At 41.3% G+C, this 27,339-nt stretch overlaps 1 protein-coding gene across 5 annotated transcripts in view; it reads right to left on the bottom strand.

The window, feature by feature from the left end:
- VPS8 (VPS8 subunit of CORVET complex) overlaps positions 1–27,339 on the bottom strand; it is an 818,099-nt gene that overhangs the window by 78,624 nt on the left and 712,136 nt on the right. For all 5 annotated transcript variants that reach the window (XM_029606199.1, XM_029606197.1, XM_029606196.1 and 2 more), the window contains one exon: positions 13,363–13,443. In XM_029606199.1, coding sequence (XP_029462059.1) covers positions 13,363–13,443 — 81 coding nt within the window. The remainder of the gene's footprint in view (positions 1–13,362; positions 13,444–27,339) is intronic.

Raw genomic sequence — 27,339 nt, 5'->3', positions numbered from 1 at the left:
GGCCTCCAAATAAAAAGATATTCTAAAGCCACCAACTCTGCTACGTTTCTGATGAAAACCCAGAGCTTGGCAGTAATGCTGAACATAAGTTTTTCAAAAAATGAATCAATCATGGTCTGAAGCATTTATGTCAAATTCATAAGGGGGTGCTTCAAGGCCTGGTCTTTCCGCTCGTCAGGCTTCTCTGCGGTGGAGTTTTTAGGCTGCCTTTCAGTTTTCCTGGTTTGATCACCTCAAAAAGCCAGTAGGTACTTCTTTGGAGGGTCATTAGCCATTTTTATTGAGTCCAACAGATAGTTATTGCCAGGGAAAAGAAGAATTTTGTGCTCTACGTTCGAGAAGCTCAGCACCCGTGCGTCCACTCTGGGCTAGCACATCACGTAACCCTGGAAACACTCTTTTGACCACATGGCTCACAATGTTCCTGAGGTGTGTGTACATATCTTCAGAACCACAGTCACAATGTATGTTATTCCACACACATATACAATGGATAGATATTCTATTAATACATCTCCACTGTTTGTAATTACTTGTGTGATTTAAGAGTGGGAGGGTCACTCAATAAATGTTCTAATTCCATAATGTGGAAATTGTCAGCTATTGATAATGGAGTAGCATCTAGTACATTATCCCTAACCCTACTAGCATGATACCTATATACAAAAGGATAATTTATCATCACTACACAAAAATAAAATAAAGTATCTCTATAATACAGCCCACAAATGTGTCTGTTATGTGCAATGCCCATGATTATAGGAATCCAGGAGCAGCTCCGGTGCATGGCCTCTGAGAAATGTTGTTACAATGACTGGACTAAAGAAATAAAGAGAAATAAAATAGGGAAATAATTCCAGGTCAGTTGCAAATGAAGGTTCATGGTGCCATATTCCAGTTCTGGACTGAAAGCCCAAAGGAGACGAAACTTGCTGGGACAAAAAAAAGTGTACTCTATTACATTCAAAATATAACAGTTTAAAGAAAGCTGTATCCTCTGTGTGCTATGCAACATTTCAAAGATACAGTAGTAGTAGTGCTTTCCCAAAACTATAATTAACAGATGACCAACAAAGAGCAAAGGAAATATCAATATAAGGGCTGATGACTGTTTAAAAATGCAAGCTTTTGGGAATCCTGACATGCCCTATTCAAAGAACTTCAGTAGTCCAAGACTTTATATTGGTGGTGTATCTACCAAAGCACTTGTTTGGCTTTTCTCAATTAATTTTATGTATGTATGAATTAAAAATGTTACTGTTTTTAAATTATGTAATTCCTTAAACTTTTGGGGGCAGTCCTGGACTTCAAGGGTACCAACTTTGTTAAAATGTGGGAGTACCTTAATGTAGAGTTGGCAGGGTGGAAACATCTCTGAAGTAGAACAGTAAAAGGATGCTATAAAATGAACAACAAATCTTTATATTAGGAACTGAAATAGAAGAAAGAGTACGATTTCCAAAAGAGATGGCAGAAAAAGTAAGGGAAAAATGCTTTTAAAAGCTACAAGGCATTTCAGAAAGAGGAGAGCAGGGAGGAAAAAGCCAAGGGAAACAGGGAAAGGTGGCCAGAAGAAATATAGCTAAGGTGGTAAAGCAATGTGCCAAGACTTATTTCTGATATGTTAGTAAATAGAAAAAGTGCAGAGATGGGATTTTAAGCCCAAAGGAAAAAATAAGGAATACATGGAGGGAACAAGGAAAAGGCAGAAGCACTATACAAATACATTTGTTCAGTATTCACTGAAGAAGTGATTGGAGAAAGATCACCAGTAGTTGGCAGAAGTACATCAGGTAGCAGGGTAGATGCTACATCATTTACAGAAGAGAAGAGAGGGTTTGCATGGGACGAGCAAAACTGAAAGTGGACAAACTTATGGGGCACATGGGCTGCATTCTAGAATATTAAGGGAGCTCAGAGAGGTTCCAGTAAGGTTCAATTGATCTTTGGAGACAAGTCTGGAGAATAGTAAATGTTGTCCCTTTTTATAAAATTTGTAACAGAGAAGAGACTGGTAGCTACAGGCCTGTTTAATCTGACTTTAGTGGTGAGAAAATGAATGGAGACACTTCTAAAGGAAAGGACAGTGAAAGAACTAGAATTCTGAGAAGCAGGATCTGAAGCAGCATGGTTTTACCAAAGAAAGATTGTTTCAAGTAATCTAATCTATTTCTTAGAGTGAGCAGAGATTTAGATCAAGACTGTGCACAAGAATTCAGCAAAGCTTCTGATACTATCCTGCATATAAACTGAGAAACCTGGGAATGGGTCCTAAGGTGACGTCCAGTATTAGAAAATGGTGAAGAGGTAGGATCCAAGATGGCGGCTTAGGGAGAGGTCGCAACAGAGAGGCTCCTCAACTTAGCATACTTACCTCGAAAATTCATGCCACATACTAAGAGGAAGGGTCGGATCCGCCAGGACTCCTCGGCGCCTGTAGTGATGATGCCCTCCCAACCGACGATTGAGGGCTTCTTTGCTCCGACTGTTGCTTCAACTCCAGGAGGGTCTGCGGGGGTGCCGAGCGAGGAGCACGCAGACTCACCCCAGGACATACAAGCGTCGTTGAGTCCTGGAGCGCCCGAGACGCTCTCCCCCCCGACCCGAGGCAACATCCAGGACCCGGGCTGGGCTGCCCTACAGCTTCCGTTGGAAAAGGGTGCGGTCACTGAGGCGGCGAGAGGAAAGTTTGCCGTGAGAGTAATCGAGGCTAGCACTGCGGTTGTGGAGGAACAGCAGAGCTCCTTGAGCAGGAGTGAGAGATGGGCGAATAGTGAGCAGAGTGCTGCCGGCTTCAATCTGACGGGGGATGGGGGACTCGACCAACGAAATTGAGAAAATTTCAGAGGTTTGTCGAGGAACTAAGGTAGGCACAAGCCACATTCTAAAATTGGTTAAACCACCAGAAATAACATTAGAAACAGTCTGGAGTGCGTTGGTAACACTAGAGAAAGCGATTTCGGTGTTAACTCAGAACCTAATGAAGAATCAGGAAAGTACTGAAAAAAATTGAACCTATGGTAGCAAGGCATGACGTAAAAATCCAAGAATTGGAAATTAAAACTAAAGAGATACAAGAAGTACAATTAAAACTGGTAAAATCGGATTTGGAGAATTTCAGGAAACTTGAAAATCTGGAAAATATGCAAAGAAAGTTGAACCTAAGGATTTTGAACTTTCCACAAGTAAGAATGATTTCACTAAGAGATCAATTTAAGAAATATTTGACAGAAATCTTGCAAATTTCTCCTGAATTGACTCCAACATTGGCAAACATCTATTATATTAAAAAAACAAATTTGGAGAATTTACCCCCGAACCCTGGCAGTAATTTAACAGCATTCCTCGAATCGTTAGCGGAGGAGTAAGTTGAGTTGCGTGGAACAGTTTCTGTTTCCTTTGTTTTTTTGATGGATAGAGATATGATTTTAAAATCATTTTTGCGAAATAGGGAGAAACTATTTTACGGGCAAAAGGTTTGGATTTTCCCGGACATTACAAAAACAACGCAAATCCAGAGAAAAAAGATGCTGGAAATGTGCCAGGAGGCAAAGGCGATAGGTGCTAAAGTAACTGTTAGGTATCCTTGCAAGTGTGTGTTAACTTTGAATAATAATCGCTATATATTTTATGAACCAGACCATCTACGATCATTTATAGATAGCCATAAGAATGTGGGGAGTGTAACCTAGTCTCGTGCATGAAGTAAAGAAGCAGTATTCCTCCCAATATTTTTGGTTTATAAATGTTTTCTTTGAAGTAAATGTTCCTGTAAATCTTGGATCTCATACATTGCCGCTTAAATAGTTTAAATATGATAAATGAGGGGAAGATGATGTAAGGATAACTGTGTTGTAAAATATTTAATTTCTCTATTTGTATTTGTTTTCAATTTTTTCCCAAAGTTGTGAAAAATTGGGTTTATTCTGTAAATCATATTAAAACTGCATAAATAATGAATTAAAAAAAAAAAGAAAAGGAAAATGGTGAAGAGAGAGACAAGAGAGGTAATGGTAAATGGAGGAAAGCGATAAGGGGTCTGCTTCAGCTATTGCTCTTGGGCTCAAGTCTATTCAATATTATTTATGAGAAATATTCTGGAGGGGTTAGTAGGAAATATGTACCTTTTTGCAGATGACACTAAAATTTCTAAGAGAATGGACACTGCTGAGAGAATAGATAGTATGAGGAGATTTCTAAGAAAGCTTGAGAAGTGGCTGAGTGCTTGGCAGTTACATTTCAATGCAACAAAGTGCAGTTATATATTTGGTATACTGAAATGTCAAGGAGCAGCATATGATTTAAGGGGGTGGATTTAAGGTACTGATGTGCATCAAACATAAAACATCAAAAAATGAGGCAGAAAGATACAGGAATAGTCCTAATTATCACTACTTATGGCCACTTACACCAGCACAAAGGCCACATTTAGTTACAGCTAACAGTTTTCACATTTTGATAGGATGATTGGGTACTCATATTGAATGAGGCTTCTTCTTGCACTCCTGACCTGAGAAAAAAAAACCTTAGGGCTAACTCAGAGTAGTTGTTCTATTTATTTCAACTTATCAACTGCTGGATCATGGAAAAAAATAAAAAGTGCTCCCAGCATGGTACAATAGATGAAACCATCACAAACTAATCATATAGCAGTTTCATTCCATTTCCAATGAAAATCTTCAACATGCACGACCAAATAAAGACTGCAAAAATAATATTAGCCACCTTTTAATGACTAAATCTCAAATTGCTGCCTTCACCAAAAAAACTGCTGCTGGGCAGGGAAAGGAAAACGACCATGGTTCTGATCTTGATAGCAATATTAGGCTATACATGAGGTGACCGCCACGTGCAACTCCTAAATCGCTGAGCTTTATTGACCGAACTAGAGCTAACGTGCTGCTTGACATTTCCCTCTGGACTGGACAGTATGGAAGAGTTCTTAAACTGTCTGAAGAGTGAACACAAAATTCCATGAGAAAACCTTATGGAAAACAAGAGTCAAGCAGTAAGACAGCTGAAGAACATCAGCAGGTTGAAGCCAAGAGATACCTTACTTTTACGTGAGCATCTCTGATATTGTTCACAAATATATGCCATTTTTAAGGAGTGTAATACGGCATCAGATTAAATGAAGCCCCTGTTACTCTGGATTAGTGGAGACAGGATCATAACTCATGCATGTAAAGCTGTAATAAGCAAAAGGTCTAAACTCTTCATCTGGTACAACATATTTAGTATAAACTTTGCTTCTGTTGATGGTGTGGTCCAGTATTCAGAGAAAAGAGCCAGGAGCAATTTTCAGCCTGTCTGCACTGGGACTAAGTACATGCATATTTTCACTTTGAAACTTGCCATGGGTACAAAATACCTGTGGACATTTGCACTTCGTTTTGTGTGGGTAGATTTTCTTTGGAAAATGACATGCATAGACTTGAATATACGATTTACATGTGTCAATTTTCAATCATCTCCAAAATAACTCTTCTAAATGCAGCTAAAAATCCAAATGATGTAGAACAATGCCCATATTTTTAGCCATATTGAGGGAGGGTAATTCTCAGCCAATTTATATGCATAAATCAATATTGTCCTCCCCCAGATTAGGGGTAGATTTTTAAACGTATGCGTGTGCGTCCTTGTGCGCACGCTTCCCGGCACGCACACATGGACGCAGCTATTTTATAAAAGTGCGTGTGTGTTATAAAATATGAGGGGCGTGCGCACGTGTGGTGGATTTTAACATGCGCGCAGGGGGGGGGGGTAAATTTTTAATTTACGTGCGGCAACACAATGGGTCCTTTTTCCCAGTTCCCTCCCAGTCTGCTCCAATTAAGGGAACTTCCCTATTCCCCTACCTAACCTTCTTTACCCTTCCTCTCTCCTCCCCACCCTCTAAACCCTTTGTCCTACCTTTTTTAGTTTCTATTTTGTTGCTTACTGCTCCTTTTGAGCAGTAGCAACATGCACGGCCGGTGATCCCTTCCCCGGTACAGCAGCAAATGGCCGCTGTACCGGCTGCCTCCAGCCCCATCCCCTGGACCGCCCCTTTCATTCAGCTCAGCACTTCTGCACGTAACAGGAGTTACAAGCGTGGCCAGGCCACTTTGAAGATGCATACGGTGTGCGCAAGGCCCAGCCACACGTGCAATGTTTTAAAAATCTACCCGTTAATCCTGTTCTCACACTGACTCTCAGAACCTGTGCAAGTCATTAGCTCCTTGTGCCTCAACTTAGCCAAATCTCAACAGCTTCCTGCTTTTTGAAAGCTGCCATAGAAATCAGGCACCAATATTGTTAGCCAGAGTTTTTGCCATAGAGGTGGATGCATGAATGTTTCTACCATATTAAATGTTAATGCAGGTTGGGATGCGATCCCTTTGGTATTAAAGGGACTACAGAAATATATATTATTTTGGGGCTCTCTCTCTAAGTCTCACCTTCCCAAATTTTATATTTATGCTTTGGCTTTATTCTCCCAGTCCTTCTCTGATAAAGAATTCCCATACAGTCAAAGTGCCGTTATATACCTAGGGGTTCTACCTAGAGACCTCTTTGGTAAAAATAGTTTTAAAATCCATGAGCCATTTACAGATGTGCTGTTTCATCCTTTCACTCACTCAAATCTTGCCCACACATCAAGGCACAGTTATGGTCTGCACTCATTACCGGTAGATAAGAACATAAGAACATGCCATACTGGGTCAGACCAAGGGTCCATCAAGCCCAGCATCCTGTCTCCAACAGTGGCCAATCCAGGCCATAAGAACCTGGCAAGTACCCAAAAACTAAGTCTATTCCATGTTACCTGACTTCACATAGCATTATGCTTCTGCTCCCAAACTCCCAACAGGCTGAGGCACAGGAGACCAAATCTAGATTTGCTACACAATAGTACAGAGCAACTTATTATCAGGTTTATTTGTATGTAAAATGAATTCCTAATACCAAGGTTCCTATTAGCTGCTCTAATTTGTTTTGGTGGAGGTGTTGCACTTTCAGAATTGCACAATTCACCATAAACATGGTCTCTGCGCAAGAGAATCCAGGTGGGAAATAAATGACTGTTTTTCTAGTCAGTAGCCAAATGAATTGAGCAGAGCTGTGTGAGATCTCACAACTGGAAAGAAATAGGATGCTGCAGGTCAAGTCTGACATGCACTGACAGGGCTGCGTGGGCAATGGCTGTCAAGTAAGTAATTTGTAATTTGATTATTTTTCAAAGAAACAGGTTACAGGAGATTTTGTTGGATGCCTGGATGTGGTGGATGCCTGGAATGCCCTTCCGGAGGAAGTGGTGAAGACCAGAACTGTGAAGGACTTCAAAGGGGCGTGGGATAAACACTGTGGATCCATAAAGTCAAGAGGCCGCCAATGAAGAGTGGGTGACTCGCCAGAATGATGGCTACTGCCTGGAGACAATACCCTTAGTCAATAAACATACACATGGTTACTGTGACTCCAACATCACTCTAAGATTCAACAGCAAGAGGAAATGTGGAAAAAAGGATTTGCACTCACAAAGACGGGAGTAGCTGGCTTGTTACGGCGGTTACTACCCCAAACCAAATATCCAAATTACTACCTCCACCTTCCTCTATTCCTGATGCCTTTCAACTAGCTTGATCACTCCATTCTTATACTTCACTTTCAATGCATATCCAGCATAGTCTCTGCTTCAACAGCAGGGGAAAAGAAAAAACTGTTACTTCACACATCCAGCAGAGCTCTCTGCTTAAACGGCAGGGGAGAAGAAAAAAGGGTTCGCACTCACAAAGCGGGGAGTAGCTGGCTTGTTACGGCGGTTACTACCCCAAACCAAATGTACCTGATACTTCACTCTCGACGCATATCCAGCATGGCTCTCTACTTCAACGGCATGGGAGAAAGACTGATACATCACGAATTTCCAGCATAGCTCTCTGCTTCAACGGGCAGGGGAAAGAAAAACTTGATACTTCATGCATATCCAGCATAACTTCAACGGCAGGGGAGAAGAAAAAGGATTCACACTCACAAAGCGGGGACGTAGCTGGCTTGTCACGGCGGGTTACTACCCCAAACCAAATGTGCCTGATACTTCACTTTCGATGCATATCCAGCATAGCTCTCTGCTTCAACGGCAGGGGAGAAGAAAAAAACTGATACCTCACGCATATCCAGCATAGCTCCCTGCTTCACGGCAGGGGAGAAGATAAACAACCAATAAGGGCTGTATAACATAATCTGGGTAAAAACAAATAAGCATGGGTGTAGCTTGCTTATTGCGGCGGTTACTACCCCTACTACCTCTAACTAATCAAGCTAGATATTTCACTTGGATGCAGCTCCTCCACCGCTCTCTACATTAATGGCGGGGGTGGAAGGGAATTAGAACCAAGAGCTAAGAGAAACAGATAAGTATGGGAGAAGAAAAGAGGGAAGCTTGCTGGGCAGACTGGATGGGCCATTTGGTCTTCTTCTGCCGTCATTTCTATGTTTCTATGTTTAGAAAAGTAATCACTTTATTTTTAGGGGCTTAGCTACTTTCTCCCTTTATTTTTGTTGAAAATTCAGCTCAACAGCCATATTTTTGTCCAAGTAGTTGAAATTAAGTAGTCTGAGGGATTTTCCTTTTATTTTTTATTAGGACAGGAGTTTTTGAAAATAGGGGTTAATGTCACTCAAAGAGCTTTGCAATGATGCATTACGTTTTAGACCTCGAAGATTGTAAAGAAAATTGGCTGCTATGCAATATTTCAAAAGTACATCACCTTATCTCAGTTCTTCAGATGAAGGGACCTATGTGCTCTCAAAAGCTCAGAGAGTATGACATCTTTTTTTGCTGGTCAAATAAAAGGTATCATAGCCAACAAAAATTCCGGTTTTCTCCAGGATTAATATGGCCAATAGAACTTTTTACCCAGATCAACTATGGAAATAAAGGTCAATAAACAAAAAAAAACAAACAAGCCAATACCTTTTTATTGTAATACTTAGCCATCAAAATAATCTCTTTTCTAGATGGGCTGCAAGTTTTTTTTGTTTTATTTTTTATAGATTTCTCAGTTTTGCAGCAACTTTTATCTATGCAACACCAGTAACAGGTTTTAAATATTTTATAAAACATGCCCTTAGGGAAGATGTGCAGACTTAAATGAAAAATGCTTGTTTTGCTTTCATTCTTAAAAAGGGAAATGCCTGAATGTTGTATATTTTATAGACTATCACTTCTTAATTATGATTATCTAAAATCCCTGCCTTAGGCCCAGAATCACTTATCCCACCTTTGGTCAATTCAGACCAGATGGGATTTGAGCAGGGTAGGTATTCTCTGGCAAATATTAGATGCCTTTTGTTGTGATACAATGGGGTAACATTAACAACAAGTTGCACAGTAGCAACCTTTGAGATGCTGAGATCGTTTTCAGTGCTGCGTATGTCTTGGTGCATTATGATAATGATAAGTAGCAGCAGCAGCAGCAGCAGCAGTAGTAGTAGTAGTAGTAGTAGTAGTAGTAGTAGTAGTAGTAGTAGTAGTAGTAGTAGAGAGGACACATTCGTTCAAATGGAATGGCTATATATATTTGCGATTCTTTTCAAGTTTGGTTTAAGGCATTTTATTTCCGACCATTGTTCTCCATTATGTTAAATGGGCAAAAAACCAGCTCTTTCATATCAGTATATGACATGAAACAGTGCTGCACATTTCCCCATTATGATTCACTTTTGCAGTGGAAACTCCGGCAGGGGTGATATGTCAACATACAGGAGATTACTGCTGCATAGACATAAATACCAGTCTATATCTTTACATGTAGATAATATTGTGCTTTATCTTAAGCATTCTAAAGAATCATAGCCACAACTAAAGCAATTTCCAATTTATAAGATCAAGCTATTAAATTTTATTGGTAATGATACCAATAAATATGTTGGGGATGATCTGGCTATTTGTGGACTGCTTTTCTATTTTGTTAGTGAACTTCACTTATCTAAAAGCTTCATTCCAACTTTAAATATATTCTGATCTGGATAGATAGATAGATTTGTTATTGTCCTACAAGAAAGTATTTCCGTGATCAAGATGAACATACTGACTCTTTTTCTCATACTGCGATGCAACCAGTATAACTGCAACAAAAAGTCTTTGGTATGGGATGTGATTTCTAGATGCTTTGGGAAAGATGGGGCACCTAGAGTAAAATGTCATGATATTAACCAAAGTCTCTTGTTTTCTGCAGCAGCCCATGGTTTCCTGGGATTTCACAATAAGGGTTGCAAAATCAGGCCCTTGCCAGAATTTGGCATTTCCTGGGGAATTACAGGAATCCAGCAAATTACAGGAAACTAACTGAGGTAGGTGGGACTTGGTTTGGGGACAGATGTACATGTGTGTGCTGCAGCTGCATTTGGCCTAGCCTGGCAGTCTCTCTCTTCAGCCATTGTCTCTGCCACTTGAATCAGCCCAGAGGCCTCTCTTTCCTCTACTACAGCCTGGCAGGGCCTCTCTTCCTCCTCTGCCAGGTTGGTCCCATGGCACCTCTTTTTAACTCCCATGGTGAGGCATTTCTTCTTCTCCTACTGATACCACTAAGACTGGCTGTCTTAGATGAGTAAGTCAGGCGTCTGCCTGGGTATCAAGTTGAAGGGGTGCTGACAAAGTGGGGAACATGCACACATTCTCTCTGAGCTGGCCAATTGTGACCCAACCTGTACTAACATGAGGGAAGAGACGGAGCCAAACAGCCAGCCATAGGGTGGGACACAGATTACAACTCTTGCCCTAGATGTCATGCTCTCTGGCAATGGTTCTGCCTACAGCTAGCATGTGCCACTAGATTACACTGAAAAGAGGAGGCTGGGGACGGGGCAAGGAGAGATGCTACAGGGAGGGGATTGGGAGAGGAACCCTGGAGAGAAAGAAGAAAAGAAGCTAGAGGGAAGGTGTGGGGAGAGTTGCTGGAGATAGGAGGAAAAAGGCAAAAATAAAATTAAAGCAGAATCCCCTACCCTTATAAAACATTCAAAGATACATCAAAGATACATATTCTGAAACACTTGACTACTGGGAATCATGCCACCTGAAAATCAAACAACTACTAAACAACCTACTCCTCATCTTAAACTCTTCTAAGACAGAAATCCTTCTCATTTCTCCGGAAACCAACATCTCCAACACTACTCTTCCCACCAACCTACCTACCACACAAGTTCGAGACTTAGGAGTGATAATAGACAACCGGCTAAACTTCAAGGCCCATATCAACAAAACAACCAAAGACTGCTTCTATAAACTCCAGGTTCTGAAGAGGATAAGACCTCTTTTCCATGCCCAAGACTTCAGAACGATCATCCAAGCAGTCATTTTTGCAAAATTAGACTACTGCAATTCCCTATTGCTAGGTCTGCCCTCTTCCTACTCCAAACCACTACAGATGGTTCAAAATTCAGCAGCTCGATTACTAACAGGCGCAAGAAAGAGAGACCACATATCCCCCATTCTGAAAGAGTTACATTGGCTACCCGTCCACTTCCGTATCATGTACAAAGCCATTTGTGTCATCTTCAAAACTATTCATCAACGCATCTCCCTCGATCTACAAATCCCCCTCCAAGTATACAACTCGACAAGACCTACCAGAAATGCCTACCGAGGCGCCCTCAAAGTTCCCCCTGCGAAAATGACCAAACACATCACTCTAAGAGATCGTGCCACCTCCACTGCTGGCCCTTCTCTGTGGAATTCCATTCCCACAGATCTCAGACTGGAACATTGCCTCTTAACTTTCAGGAAAGGACTTAAGACTTGGTTATTCAAGCAAGCTTTCCCAGACACAATCTAATATCACGTCATAGATAAAAACCAAGGACTTCAAATATTCAGCCATTAATCATGCCATTTTTACATAGCATTTAATTTATTTGTATACCGTTCAACCGTTTATTCTTTCCTATCTCTTCCTTCTTATCCAAGTTCTGCTACCCTTGTTATTTGTAACTGCTCCTTCGATCACCACAGTTCTAGTTGATGTATTTAATGCACTCCCGTTCATGTAAACCAGCAAGATATGTGCTCATGATTGCCGGTATATAAAAACCTTAAATAAATAAATAAATAAATAAAATAAAGAAGTACATAGGCCAACCTCTTCCTAAATTGACAAAAACAATATAAGCTAAATAAGCAATCCCCCCCCCCCAAAAAAAAACAACATATAAAACAAAACAGGAGCAATATAACAAAAAATAAATTCACACTGTTTTAAAAATTTTTGGATTTTTTTTTTGTCCTTACCTCCAGTTCCGGTTTTGAAATTAAATTATTATACAAGTAAACGTTTCCTGGAAAACTGGTCAGATTTACAAAAATATTTATGAGGTTTTGAGAGAAGAGACAGGAGAACAATCATAGAATTCACAGATCTGTAATGGGTTTTTTTTGGTCTTCAACAAAGAAAGTGTCTGCTTTATTCCAAATCAGAGAAATCTAGTTGAAAATCTTATTTAGGTATTATGTGACCTTTGCCAGACTTTATTAAACCATATATTCCAACAATTGTAATAGTGGAAAGAATGATTTTAAACATGGTTTCTGGGATGGAAGGTTATTACTGAGTTAAGTCAAAATGTACAGTATATTACCCTTTCCAAAATCTTTTGTTTCAGGCCACAATTTTCCTTTGAAACGTGTATTTTGGGATTCTTGAAATGCAGTGTAGAGGCTATTTGATTATACCTTAAGGGCTGTATCTAGATGTGTTGTGGTTTTAAAGCCAGGTGATTTTTTATTGGATAGGCACTAATCCTTCTGTAATGAATAAGCAGCTATTATTTTTGGAAAATATATTCTTTTTGAGAGGAAAATTCATGCTTTCCAAGTTAAATTACAAAAATTTGGGAAAGGAGGAAGACACTGTATTCTTCCTTCTTACAAGAAGATTCCAACTCAATCAAATTCTGTCCTAGAGCGGTAAGGAGAAACTCAGTGGTAGCATTCCTATTATGTTTTAATTCCAAAATTCTATACAGTACAGACAGGGTTTCTTTAAATATTTTTTTCTGGTGCTAATGCAATCTAAAAAGTAATCAGGAATAGATTACTTTCTAGGAAAAGTAACCAGTGATCTATAAGAGATTTTCTCAAGACATATTAGCAACTCTGTGTATGGCAGTCTGAAATAATTGGGTATCATAGGTCAGAATTAATGTGCATTTGCAGAACTGGTGGAGCTGTGAATGGAAATTTAAACAATGCTTGCCTAACACTATGCCTTGCTGCACACACTAAATACATTTTTAGAGTTCATGAACACAAGAGCAACAACTCTGAACTAGAGAGAGGGAGGGAGAAGCATCAGCGAAAATGAAAGATTACTTTACCCTTGATGTTCCTCTATACAGCCGACACAATTGGTCAAAAGCTTGGATTTGTTGAGGATCTAACACAGTATCGGAACTTTGCTGGAAAAAAAATAAATTCCAAGGTTACTACCTTTAGCACAATGAGATATCCAGTACACAGTTTATCTTCACAAGTTAAAGATGACTTGGTAACACATAAAAATGAAGCCCTGAGTTAGTCTCATGGTTAGGCATATAGAACAAATATTGTGAAAAATCAAAACCCAAACTATTTGTTCATACAATAAATGTTTTTCCCCCAATTCTATTACTCCAGCACTATGCTATTAGCATATCTTCTCTATAAAAATAGATAAGGGCAGGAGCAGTGGAATGCCTTTTTGATGGGAGGGGGGGGGGGGGAAACCAACCAAGCTCCCCCCCCCTCTCTTTATCCTCTTGCACTCCCCACTGGTCTCTCTCCTGTCCCCCACATTTGCCTCTCTCATTTCCTTTGTTTTACCCTCCCACACTGATCAGTTCCAGGAGGAAGAGTGTGGTGGTGACTTGGGCTGCGTCCTCCTCCTCTTCTGCCACCTGGCTTGACTGCTGCTTTGAATTGCACTACTGTACAGAATCCTGTAGCAGTCGGGCACAGAGCTGCACGCCACTGCTCTCCTCCTCCTGCCACTGTACAACTGCTCATCAACTACTAACCATATATAGGGAACTCCCTAATGTGTGGTTATGTGCGGTAGCCATATATATATGAAATAACCACTCTGTGAGTATATATTTTATGGCCACCGTCTTTATTCTCAAAATGATTCTTCTGTGTTTCTTTTTTCCTTTTTTTCAAATATTTCCTTTATTTCATATCTGGCATTGGTTACCACTCTCCCTGGCGGTCACTTCGACTCCCATAGAACGCACGCGCTTCTTTTAATCAATACTTATCTATCTCTGGGATGTGGGTCAAAACCTGCCCAACTGCTGTTATCTTTCACATGAGTCGAAGCCGCCTGCCTGACATCAGCCGTGTTTCGACAATGCTTGTCTGCTTCAGGGACCTTGCAGGGTTTTACTTTAACCACCTCATAGTTTCAAGGGCGTCACACGCAAGAATTATTGTGAAAGAAAATATAAGTATGTTCCAGAGCCCTTGAAACTATGAGGTGGTTAAAGTAAAACCCTGCAAGGTCCCGGAAGCAGACAAGCATTGTCGAAACACGGCCGATGTCAGGCAGGCGGCTTTGACGTATGTGAAAGATAACAGCAGTTGGGCAGGTTTTGAATTACATCGCAGAGATAGATAAGTATTGATTAAAAGAAGCGCGTGCGTTCTATGGGAGTCGAGGTGACCGCCAGGGAGAGTGGTAACCAAGGACCAGATATGAAATAAAGGAAATATTTGAAAAAAAGGAAAAAAGAAACACAGAAGAATTATTTTGAGAATTAAGAGTTGGCCATAAAAATATATAATCACAGAGTGGTTATTTCATATATATATATGGCTACGGCACATAACCACACATTAGGGTGTTCCCTATATATGGTTAGTAGTTGATGATCCTTTTAAGGGGGAACTGAGGTTTGGTTGTTGGTAGTTAACACTGTACAACTGCTGCCTGCTTGACCCAGGCCTGGATCTCACACTGATTCTGTGGGAAGGGCTATGGTCCCTGTGGCCTACTCCATCTCAACACCTATGGATAAGAACATAAGAAATTGCCATACTGGGTCAGACCAAGGGTCCATCAAGCTCAGTATCCTGTTTCCAACAGTGGCCAATCCAGGCTACAAGTAGCTGGCAAGAACCCAAACACTAAAGATCCCATGCTACTGATGCCAGTAATAGCAGTGACTAGTCTTAAGACAACTTGATTAATAGCAGGTAATGGACTTCTCCTCCATGAATTTATCCAAACCGTTTTTAAACCCAGCTACACTAACTGCACTAACCACATCCTCTGGCAACAAATTCCAGAGCTTTATTGTGCACTGAGTGAAAAATAATTTTCTCAGATTATATTTAAAAGTGCTACTTGCTAACTTCATGGAGTGCCCCCTAGTCCACATTAAATTTCATCTGCCATTTGGAAGCCCAATCTTCCGGTCTTGCAAGGTCCTCCTGTAATGTATCACAATCCGCTTGTGATTTAACTACTCTGAATAATTTTGTATCATCCGCAAATTTGATAACCTCACTCATCGTATTCCTTTCCAGATCATTTATAAATATATTGAAAAGCACCGGTCCAAGTACAGATCCCTGAGGCACTCCACTGTTTACACTTTTGGACTGAGAAAACTGACCATTTAATCCTACTCTGTTTCCTGCTTTTAACCAGTTTGTAATCCACGAAAGGACACAGCCTCCTATCCCATGACTTTTTAGTTTCCTTAGAAGCCTCTCATGAGGGACTTTGTCAAACGCCTTCTGAAAATACGGGACAATCATAAATAGGACATATCAGAACTTTGTATCTGTAGTCCTATATTTTAATCATAGTCCCATTTTCAGTATTTCTACTTTTTTTTTTTAAAGATTTTTTCAATTGGAAAAGATTCTTATAAGGTTCTTCCCAGCTTCCACTGTTTCAATCACTCAGTATGGTTTGAGTTTTGTTAAACTATTTCAGGAGTGTCTGAAATACTTCATGTGTATACTACTTTCCTATGTCCCTTTAGTTAGTTCACTTTCATCATTGCACCTTTTTTGTCCCTCATCTAGTTTTATAGAGAAGATATACCGACAGTATAAGGCTGGAATAAGAGAAATGGGAAAAAATATTTGTGTAAATCGTGTTTTCACTGAGTTATTCATACAAAAAGGTGGATTTGTTTGGTTATGGAACAAATGCTGTAGCCATACTGTAGCTTATGTGCCTGAAAAGCCCCTTCAAACAGCTAAATAAAAGTCTTCAATCAATCCTAAAACATAATTACTGAAGACTAGCAATAGAAATAATTGATACAGAACATTTTAGGGAGGTTGGTTTTTTTTCACTTTAAAATCTACAGTTTGTTTCAATAGTGTCCCTGATGAAGAAGTGCCGAGTTTAGAGGTGCACTGTAAGATAATCATGTGCATTGTGGAAGGCAATAAAAAAAAAAAAAAAAAAAGAAGGGATCAAATTAAAATTAAACTCCATTTTTCAAGATTCTATAAAATTATCATTCACAATTCAACAAAGAGGCGAGCCAGTTTGTTTATCAGTGTTGTCATTGATGGAAAATGTTCTCCATAAGCCCGCTGAAATAGCAGCATTCCACTTTTCTTTCTAGTTTGCATATCTGTGGCATTTGCAGTTTAACGGAAGTAAAATTAACATAAAATTTAAAATTTGTTCTGGTAACCCGAGTATTAAATATACTAACAGCTGTTTCGATGAGAATTAAACATTTTACACTGGAAAATAACTTTGAAAAAATATACTATGTGTGTGACTAGGTATGAGCTTCTGCAGGGCCTTCATTGGTTACCTATCATCTGTAGAATAAAATTGAAATCTTGTGAGTTACACTCAGAGCTTTGCATTTAGGTTGTTCCGCCTTACTTTTCCAAACTCTTAATTCATTATCAACCTTCACATTTATTGCATTGTCCCAGCAAGAGTAACCATGATTGCCTTCCCCTGTTGCGTCCGGTCGCAGACGGCTGTGACCGCTCTGCCTTACCTCTATTCTTCCCTTTTCCTCCTCTTTGGGCAAGATGGCTACCTCCGGTGCCAAGTGCCAAGGGCCTCGGTGTCTCCAGTCTAGCATGGGCATTCTAGTCCACCATGCTCACTCCCCTGGCCTCCAAGGGCGTGCGCGCACACCTCTCCTACGCTCAAATACACGTCATGGCAGGAATCTCGGCGGCGTCCCCACCGCATGACGTCAATACCTCCGGGTATTTCAAGCCTCCGCTTCGCTACCACCATTGAGTTAGCAAGGACTTCGGTTAAGCTACTCTGACCGCTCTAAGCTGCTCGCTTAGACGCCGCTCTACACTCCAAGGGCCTTGCTCCTTCTGAAGCGCAAGACACCTGCTCCTCGGGGGTCTCTCGCTTCCATCTCCCTTCGGGGCCTTACTAATTGAGACAATCGCTCCTTGGGGGTCTCTCTCTCTCTCTTATTCTACAGGACCGTTCTAGTATTCTGTACCACGGACCTTCGGTCCTACTATTCTCTACCAGGAAGACGCCTAATCTCCTGTGAGTACCTTTGCGATTTGGTGCTCCAACACCACCCACCAGGCTTGGCGCTGTTCGGGGTCCCCGTCTCTCTGAAACATCTGGGTGAGAATCTACTTCTGAGACTGTTGAACGTATTGGCACTTTGCGGACCTCAGTGCCTTATCTTCCTGCTTCATTCCATCTACCCACAGCAGTACAATAAAGCCTTCCATTCTATCTGTGTCTGCTATCTGAGTTTAGCCTATCACTGTATTCCCCATGGGGCTCCTCCCCGTGGGCGAAGTCATCTGTACAGCGACCAAGGGTCCACAATGCCACAAACACAACATCCCCTAAGGAGATTAGACTTGAGAAAACAAGGGAGGCTAGTTTTTCTTATTCTGCACCTCTCTTATGAAATTCATTACCACTGACTGTCAAGGGAAAGATTATTTTAGATTCAGGAAATTAATTAAAGCCTGACTATATGAACAGGCTTTTAAAAATTAGATTTCTTGGATACGTTTTGTTTCTATTGGTCTCAGTTTTATATTTTTTGGGCATGTATTTCATTTTTTATTACATTTTATATTTTTATTATTGCAATGACCCTTTGGGTTCATTATCAGATAACCCCTAGTTTAACTTCTTTTGCTAGGAGCAATGCAATCTAGTAATTAGGGGAGGCAGTAGAGGAGAAGCCTAGTGGTTAGAGCAGTGGGCTACAAAGCAGGGAGACCAGCGTTCATATCCCACTGCTGTTCCTTGTGACCTTGAGCAAGCCACTTTATCCTCCATTGCCTCAGGCAGAAACGTAGACCATGAGCCCTCTAGGGCCAGGGAAACACCTACAGTACCTGAATGTAATCCACTTTGAAGTGTCTGAAAAGCAGAATATAAATCAAATGAATAAAAAAAAAAACCAAAAACCATACAGCCTGTGCCTTTGAGAGTGCTGGGATGGCCATCCCCTTGTGAGGTAATAAAAGCAGCTCTCCCCTGAAAGCTTTGGAGGCAGTGCTTTTGAGAGTGAATTTAGGAGGAACTGCAGGAGGTATTTCCTTGGTTGGATTTTGGGCCTGATCTGTAGGACTCAGACATACCCTGCCTGGTGTCCCTGAGAAATGCTGTCCTCCCAGTCCACTCACTGGCTGCTTTGTGTTTGCATCCAGGGTCGTTTTGGATGTTGCTGAATTTTTCCTTTGTAAGAAGCCTGCAAGACTCCTGGGTGTTGCCTAGAGAGAAGTCACGGGGAAACCTTCCCTCCTGTAAGGACAGAAGAATGGTTGTGACCTGCTGCAGAGAACTTCTGGTGATGTTTGGAGCTCAGTTTTTGGGAAGATAATTTTAGTTGAAATAGCTGAGGAAGAGTTCTGCTGCCCCCTTCCTACCCTGACAAGAGCAGCATTTGAGAGCTGCATGGCCCTGAGTGGATCCTTTTCCATCAAGGATCTGAGAGTGAGAAAGAAAGATAAGTGGAAAATTGTAAGAACAAATTTGAATTAACATTTGGAGTCTTCACCCCTGGGAGAAAGAAAGTTTGGACACTCTGTGCATAGACTGTTTTACTATTTTTACAGCATTGGAGGGGTTTTTCCTAACCACACAGGAACCACATTTATCCATGCCCTGGAGGGTGAGTATTCTCCCTGCCCTGGTAGTAAGAGACACTTGCACAGATAGAAGAAAGATTGTGAATAGTGAAAATCATCTGTGGTGCGAAAATTATTTTAAACTGTGCCATTTACTCATCTGATTCACCCTCAATAAAGTTACTTTTGGACACTCAGAGTCTCCTGCATATTATAGGCACCCACAGCAGTCACAGGGTAAAGGGCTTATACCTCTGCCAGGGACAGAGCCACAGGGAACCCTTGCCACTCAGGGCTTTGAAAGAGGAATTTCTTTCTCCCACCAGAAAAGAAATTAAGCTCTGGGGAAAGAGTTTTGTGAAAGAGCTAGCAGGAGTGGATCTAGCCCCAAGAACTATACATTTCTCTGTGGCCCCATTGATGGCTACCTGCTATTCAAAATGGGGTTATAATATAAATAAGTTTTATATTTGTTGTGATTTTAGTTTTTATTCTGCAGTTTTATGTTGTTTGTGAAAATCAAAGCAATTTACAATCATATGTCAGAAAGGCAATTAAGAAAATGAATAAACTACCTGTTCTAACCCTGCTCATTACAATTTCTGAAAGCAGGTTTGTGGGAGGAAAAAGGATAGGATGTCCTGAGGCAGAGGTGACATTGATGTTCATTTGCAGTGGCCAGGAGATTTTCCATTAATAATTCTCAACCTTCTCAGTTTATAACCCAGCCAGCTCAGTGACAGTTCTTGACAAAGAGTCGTGGTCCTTGGCTCCATTCTGAACATGATATACACGCATCCCGAATTCCACCCACAGGTATTGTTGTAGTGCACTGGCTAAGATTGTCTCTCCCTTCATCCACAATGGAGGATTCTGATTGTATTAGACTGTAGCACCCCTAGCCCCTCTTGGCTCAAAGAGCAGAAGCTGGATCTGCGAATTGAACTTGTGCTGCTGAACTTTCTACAACTGATCTTTCACTATTGAGTGAAGGTGAGAAAATTCCTTCCTGCAGTGCTGCACTGTACTTGTTAATTTTCTGGACTCTGGTTGTATCCGACTGCAGATTAATCAGTGACTGTTATTATTCTGCAGTACATTCTTCTCATAACTTCTAACGACAATCAACATACTGCACAGTTTGTTTTCTGGCTGCCTTTGTGTTATCATGATGCTTTCTGATGGGACATCTATAATTTGAGACATGCTTGCTATTTCTAATGGCTCTTTGAGGCATGCTATAAGACGGTAACTTTTAAACAGCTGTGCAGGTGTACATGTACGCACGAATGCTGGCTCACGTTAATGAACGCGGCCATTTAATAACATAAGCGCGTATATGAATGCATGATATAAAATAGGCTTATGGGCATGCAGTTATATACGGATGCACACAGGTGCGTTGAAATGCCACCTGTACTGCGTATGTGAGTGGATTTTGGTACATACATGCACCGATGCAATTACCAGTTTCCCCAATCCATTCCCAGTTCACCCAGGTAAAGGATAGGGCTTCCTCACCCCCCTAGTTAACTAGTCTACCTTTTACTCCAACCCTTAAAAACCTCACTAACTAGCCTAGTTTTTTTTTGTTTTATTAGTTATCCGCCATACATAGTAGAAGTAAAGTTAAGTGGATAGGTACACCTCAGTGCACGCTTGTGCGCGTAAATACTTAAGCGCAGATTTCATTGAGAAATTTAGGAATGTCCATGCCCCGCCCAGATCATGCCTACAACCCTGCCCCTTTTTTGTAAAAAAAAAAAAAAAATGTTTGTGCACGTACCAGGAGATATGCACGTACTTGCGTGCTTTTTAAAATCCATGCAGCGTGCGCTGGCCTAACTTCTGCACATATCTCCCAGCTTTGGTGCACATAGGGCTTTAACCTGGGCAGCTGCGATGATCTGTAGCTGAGGAAAGGGGAGGGAAGCGACATAGCACGCTACACATACAGAGTACCACAGAGACCAGATGTGGAGTAAATTGGCCGCAGCCTTATTACAAGAAACTATATACAACACAACCTTATACCCAAGCCATAACATAGATAAGCTACCAGAGCACCCCCTTTTCAGTGCAAGCACCACACCACCTCCAGCCCAGGGACTGCTGCAGCCAAGCAAGATCCTGCCTTCTGGGAGGTAACCATTTCCAGAGCTTTCTAGTCAACTGCCTCAACCAGCAAGATGACTGCCCAATTGCAGAATGGGGGTATCCAGTTTGTCGCTGCACTGGGGCCAGAAGGCTGTGGAGACAGACAGCCCCCCATCGCGCTGAAGTAAGGTACACCATGTGCTGTGCACTGTCTCCAAATGGTGGTCCCCCGCCCAGCTGTGACAAAGAGACATACATAAACAACTTGCACTAACAATCAGTCTAACTAGCCAAATAACCCTCTCATTAAAAAGGGTGGGGGGGGGGGGAGATTCACGGGGAGCAAAAGCCAAAAGGGCCTGGGCCAGGGCGCAGCAGCCAGGTCATTCCCCTAGGACAGCCTGTAGGTTTCAAACGGCCCAATGAGCCGCCCCGCCCGCAAGGCCCATGCCGTCACTTGGACACGGCCCCCCTTTTCCCCTATGCCCTTTCCCCTGCGGCTTCGCAGGATGGAGCTCGCATACCCACGCCAGTGGGGGGGGGGGATGGTGACAGCGCATCATCACACCGCGTCGACACCACTCTTGCTGCCGATGCACCCCGGTAGGAGCAACCGCATTCCCCCCTTTTCCCGCTCCAGGTGCAGCACCAGTTTATCAGCGGCTTTCGTGTACCGGCCTGGCGCCGGAGCTTTTAAAAATTGGCCTTTAATCTTGTACAAATCAACCATACAAGATACAACAGAATCTTTAATGATACTATGAAACTGGTTTTAAGAATACAACCATGTAAAAAAACTGGAAAAAATGATTCATTTTGGAGAGCCTTTCTATGAAGAGTTTTTTTAGGAATAAAATTTCATTTAATTTCCAGTAGACTAAGCCATACTGAATTGCTAAATGTATCTGTAAACATATATTGCATTCCAAAAATACCTATCGTGTCCTAGACCACAAATACTTACACATAGTTCATTGATAAGCCATGCCCAAACTTACAAAAAGATGCACGTATTGCACAGGAACAAGATACTCCTTTCCGTTACATTATGGCATGTCTACAGTATATTATATATATATATCTATATCTATATATATGGTTTTGCTTTAGAGAAACAGCATTGTAGTCTATGTTTTTACAAGTGAAGGGCACAAAAAAAAAAGCAGTGTAAACAGGTTGCAAATCAGAATGGATTCCTAAACAAAGAACCCTCATCCTGGTAAGAGTTTGGGGTCAATTAATTACCGACCTCAAAAAATAGCATGGTATCTATCTGCAACATTTTACACTGGCATCATAACCCTTTCACTATTGGTATCCAGGAGGCACACTGCTGGAAGCCTACAGACTGACTATCCATCTACACTTGTCAACTTCACTGATCACCTCCTCAAAATAGCTGTCATTTGGGAAGCCAAACTGTTTTCAAGAGCTTGTTATGTTTCTCACTTTAGAGCAAGATTCCTAAACTTTTCATTTCAGCACCTTCTTTCTAACAGTAACAACATCATAGTACTTATCACAAGACAAAATTATTCTAAAATTTAAATCAGAATGTGCTTCTTTTCAATGCTTATTTGCTGAATGTGATGGCATAAGTTTAACATGAGTTACAAAGTGCTGGGTTACAATATTTTTCTATACTCAGGACTATCCTTTATGGATAAATAGGAAGAATACAGCAAGCGGTGTCACTGACAGAAATTTCTGGACTCTCCCCTCTGTACACTCTCCAGTCACTCCTCTCCCAACCCCTAACATAGGGTTGGCAGTTGTTTGCAGCTGGCTCCTTTTTTCCCTCCCCCAGATAGGCTAATCCAGTCCTGATTTTACGTAGGGTAACCATACAGCTTCATGTCTAAGGGGACAAACTAAGCTAGCTCTGATTTTACCTCACTGCATGCAGGGAGATGTATTCCTGCTTTCCTTTAGGAACTCAGCAGAGGAATCAGAATTGCATCTCCATAAATTTGATTTGATTTATATTTCGCTTTTTCAGGCACTTCAAAGCAGATTACATTCAGGTGTATATATGCAATGGATAAACCAGGAGTGACTCAGTTTGTCCCCCTACTTTTTTCCCCAATGCATACATGGACTTCTAGTCCAGCTTGGCGTAAGGAAATCAACAGAGAAATCCATATAGCCAAAATCTATCCGATCTTGCAGGAGATTACCAGGCTGTCTGCTTCCCTCCCTCCTGTAATCCTCAGTCTCCTGGCACAAAGGACCTGAATGCAGTATGCTTCCCATTCTCACTGACCCTACTGGCTCCACACCCCCTTGTCTCTCTTACCTGGAAATGGAAGATGTAGAGATTGAGGGTGGTGGGGATGCATTTTGGGTTAGTGGAGCATGCGATCTGCATTCATGTCCCTACCATGCTATTACTGTTTGGGGAAGGATAAGGAATCAAGAAAGGGGTGGTGGTGTCTGGGAAGAAGAATCAGGGAAAGGGACCAGGGATAGATCAAAGAAACTGGGGAGGGAGACAGTCTGGGAATGAGGTTAGGGATAGGCAGAAGGAGAGGGGAGTGAATAGGCCTGAGAAATGGGTGATGGATAGGCAAGAGAACAGGGATCTGGAAAGGGAGTGAGGGACAGACAGGAGATGTGGAGCTAGATAGAGGGTCAGGGACAGGCAGAGTTAGAGAGCTGAAACGGAGATTGGAGCAGAGAAGGGAAGGGAAGGGGAGACTGGGAGAGGGGAGAAACAAAGTGAAAGATATAGGCTGGGAAGTGTGTGAGGGAAATGATGTGAAGGGGTGAGAGATGAAGGAGATGGTATTGGAAGAAGGGGTAACAGCAATAAGATGATAAGGGCTGAGAAGGGGGTTGTCAGGGAGGAGAAGGCTGGTAAAAGTGAAGGATAGAATGGGAGAAACTGGGGGTTGGAGGGTGAAAATTGAGAGATGGCTGTGAGCAAGAAGTGGATAGAGATATTAAAGATTGCAAATGGTAATGGAAGTGAGAAATTAAGAGGTGGGAAGGGGAGTTGATGGAATAAAATAAAAGGATGAGGTGAATGAGTACAACCTGAGATAGCGAGGTGTGGGATGATAAAAGGCATAGTGAGATGGTAATAAAGATAAGTGAGATAAAAGAGGGAAGCAACATGAAAGAGAACAAATAGGAGAGAAGGAGAGAAAGGAAAGATGGAGAAAAGATGACAGAAGAGCAGGAGAACAAGGAAAAGGAATTAGAAGAAAACAGGATGAAAGCTAAGAACAATGTGATGAAAAGGCAAAGACAGAAAATAATTATTTTCAATTTTTATCATATTTGACTATTATTTTACTTTAAAATATTTTAAATCATGTAAGCTATTACATGTACGTTTTGTAGCTTTTAAATGTGTATGCATAATAAAAATATGCCACTGGTCAACTTATTAACTCCACTCTTTCACTATTTGACGATTAGTATTTTGGGGGGTGTATGTGTTGCAAAATGCAACTTTTGCTCTTTGATCCCAAAGTTTACAGTCTAAACTTGGGAAGTCTAAAAACGAGAGCATGCAATGGTGTAAAACCAGGACTGGATTAATTGACCTAGAAGTACGCAGCCAGCTAGTAACTCTAGTTTGCTATGTGGACTTCAGAGAACAAGCAGTGATGAAACCCCGAGAACAACAAACTATTTAAATTAGGAATGGACAAGGATTACAAAAATATCAACAATGATGTAGGTCACTGATCCAATTTTGCATGAAGTCCTTAATTCAGATATTTTGTTGATCTTCTTCAGTTCATGCCCACTTGGCTCTGTTATATTTTGTTTTGTGGTGGTGCCTTGCTCCTGGTTTGCTTGTACTCCTTTCGGTACTTCCAGTCCCTCCCCACCATGATCAATCACCTTCCATTCCTTCCCACTCCAACCCTTGGCATAATCAAAATATCTTCCCCAGTGGCGGACTCCCGATGAAGACCGGCCCGGGGATTCATCGCCCAGGCTGGCCCAGGAGGCCCACCGGGGGATACCCGATCCCCCGATAGGCCAATCTGCCCCTGATCTTCCCTCCTTTTCCCACCCCACAACTAGTATAATCAATTACCTTCCCTTCCCTCTCCAGTCCATAACATAATCACCTTCACCCCCCAGCCCCTGGCAAACATCACCATTCCTTCACTCCCCCTCCTTCCACAAATCACCTTTTCCCTTCACCATCAACCCTCCAGGCATAAATAATTGTCCCTTCCCTCCACTCCACTTTCTTTGGTGGAACTCATTTCCCTGCCACCATCCTTTTTGGTTTTTTTTTTTATCTCCTCTGACACAATCACCTTCCCTCCCATCACACTGCAACATAAATCACCTTTACTACTTCCTTCTCCTCCTACCTGCTGGCATAAATCCCATTCCTTTTTGTCCTCCAGCAAATATCACTAGATGGAATAAATGACAGCTTTATGGAGCAATTGGTTCAGGAACCGACAAGAGAGGGAGCAATTTTAGATCTAATTCTCAGTGGAGCACAGGATTTGGTGAGAGAGGTAATGGTGGTGGGGCCGCTTGGCAATAGTGATCATAATATGATCAAATTTGAATTAATGGCTGGAAGGCTCTCGTGCTAAACTTTCAAAAGGAAAACTTTGATAAAATGAGAAAAATTGTTAGAAAAAACTGAACGAAGCAGCTACAAAGGTAAAAAGTGTGCAAGAGGCGTGGTCATTGTTAAATAATACCATCCTAGAAGCACAGTCCAGATGTATTCCACACATTAAAAAAGGTGGAAAGAAGGCAAAATGATTACCGGCATGGTTAAAAGGGGAGGTGAAAGAAGCTATTTTAGCCAAAAGATCTTCATTCAAAAATTGGAAGAAGGATCAAACAGAAGAAAATAAGATAATGCATAAGCGTTGGCAAGTTAAATGTAAGACATTGATACGACAAGCTAAGAGAGAATTTGAAAAGAAGTTGGCCATAGAGGCAAAAACTCACAGTAAAAACTTTTTAAAATATATCCGAAGAAGAAAGCCTGTGAGGGAGTCAGTTGGACTGTTAGATGATCGAGGGGTTAAAGGGGCAATTAGAGAAGATAAGGCCATCGTGGAAAGATTAAATTATTTTTTACTTTAGTGTTTACTGAAGAGGATGTTGGGGAGATACCCTTATCGAAGAAGGTTTTCATGGGTAATGATTCAGATGGACTGAACCAAATCACAGTGAACCTTGAAGATGTGGTAGGCCTGATTGACAAACTGAAGAGTAGTAAATCACCTGGACCGGATGGGTATACACCCCAGTGTTCTGAAGGAACTAAAAAAATGAAATTTCAGACCTATTAGATCGTTTAAAATCATCCATTGTACCTGAAGACTGGAGGTGGCTAATGTAACCCCCAATATTTAAAAAGGGATCCAGGGGTGATCTAGGAAACTACAGACCACTTAGCTTGACTTCAGTGCCAGGGAAAAATAATGGAAAGTGTTCTAAATAACAAAATTACCGAACATATAGAAAGACATGGTTTAATGGAACAAAGTCAGCATGACTTTACCCAAGGCAAGTCTTGCCTCACAAAATTTGCTTCACTTTTTGAAGGAGTTAATAAACATGTGGATAAAGGTGAACCAGTAGATGTTGTATATTTGGATTTTCAGAAGGGCGTTTGACAAAGTTCCTCATGAGAGGCTTCTAGGAAAAGTAAAGAGTCATGGGATAGGTGGCGATGTTCTTTCGTGGATTACAAACTGGCTAAAAACAGGAAACAGAGAGTAGGATTAAATGGACAATTTTCTCAGTGGAAGAAGAGTGGGCAGTGGAGTGCCTCAGGGATCTGTATTGGGACCTGTACTTTTCAATATATTTATAAATGATCTGGAAAGAAAATACGACGAGTGAGGTAATCAAATTTGCAGATGATACAAAATTGTTCAGAGTAGTTTAAATCACAAGCAGATTGTGATAAATTGCAGGAAGACCTTCTGAGATTGGAAAATTGGGCATCCAAATGGCAGATGAAATTTAATGTGGATAAGTGCAAGGTGATGCATATAGGGAAAAATAACCAATGCTATAGTTACTCAATGTTGGGTTCCATATTAGGAGCTACCAACTAAGAAAAAAGATCTGGTTGTCATAATGGATAACACATTGAAATCATCGGTTCAGTGTGCTGCGGCAGTCAAAAAACCAAACAAAATGTTGGGAATTATTATAAA

Source organism: Rhinatrema bivittatum, chromosome 6 (genome assembly GCF_901001135.1).
Source record: "Rhinatrema bivittatum chromosome 6, aRhiBiv1.1, whole genome shotgun sequence".
In the NCBI taxonomy this organism is placed as follows: domain Eukaryota; kingdom Metazoa; phylum Chordata; class Amphibia; order Gymnophiona; family Rhinatrematidae; genus Rhinatrema; species Rhinatrema bivittatum.
Note: the sequence above shows the minus strand (reverse complement) of the source record. Positions and strands in the feature narration are given on the sequence as shown.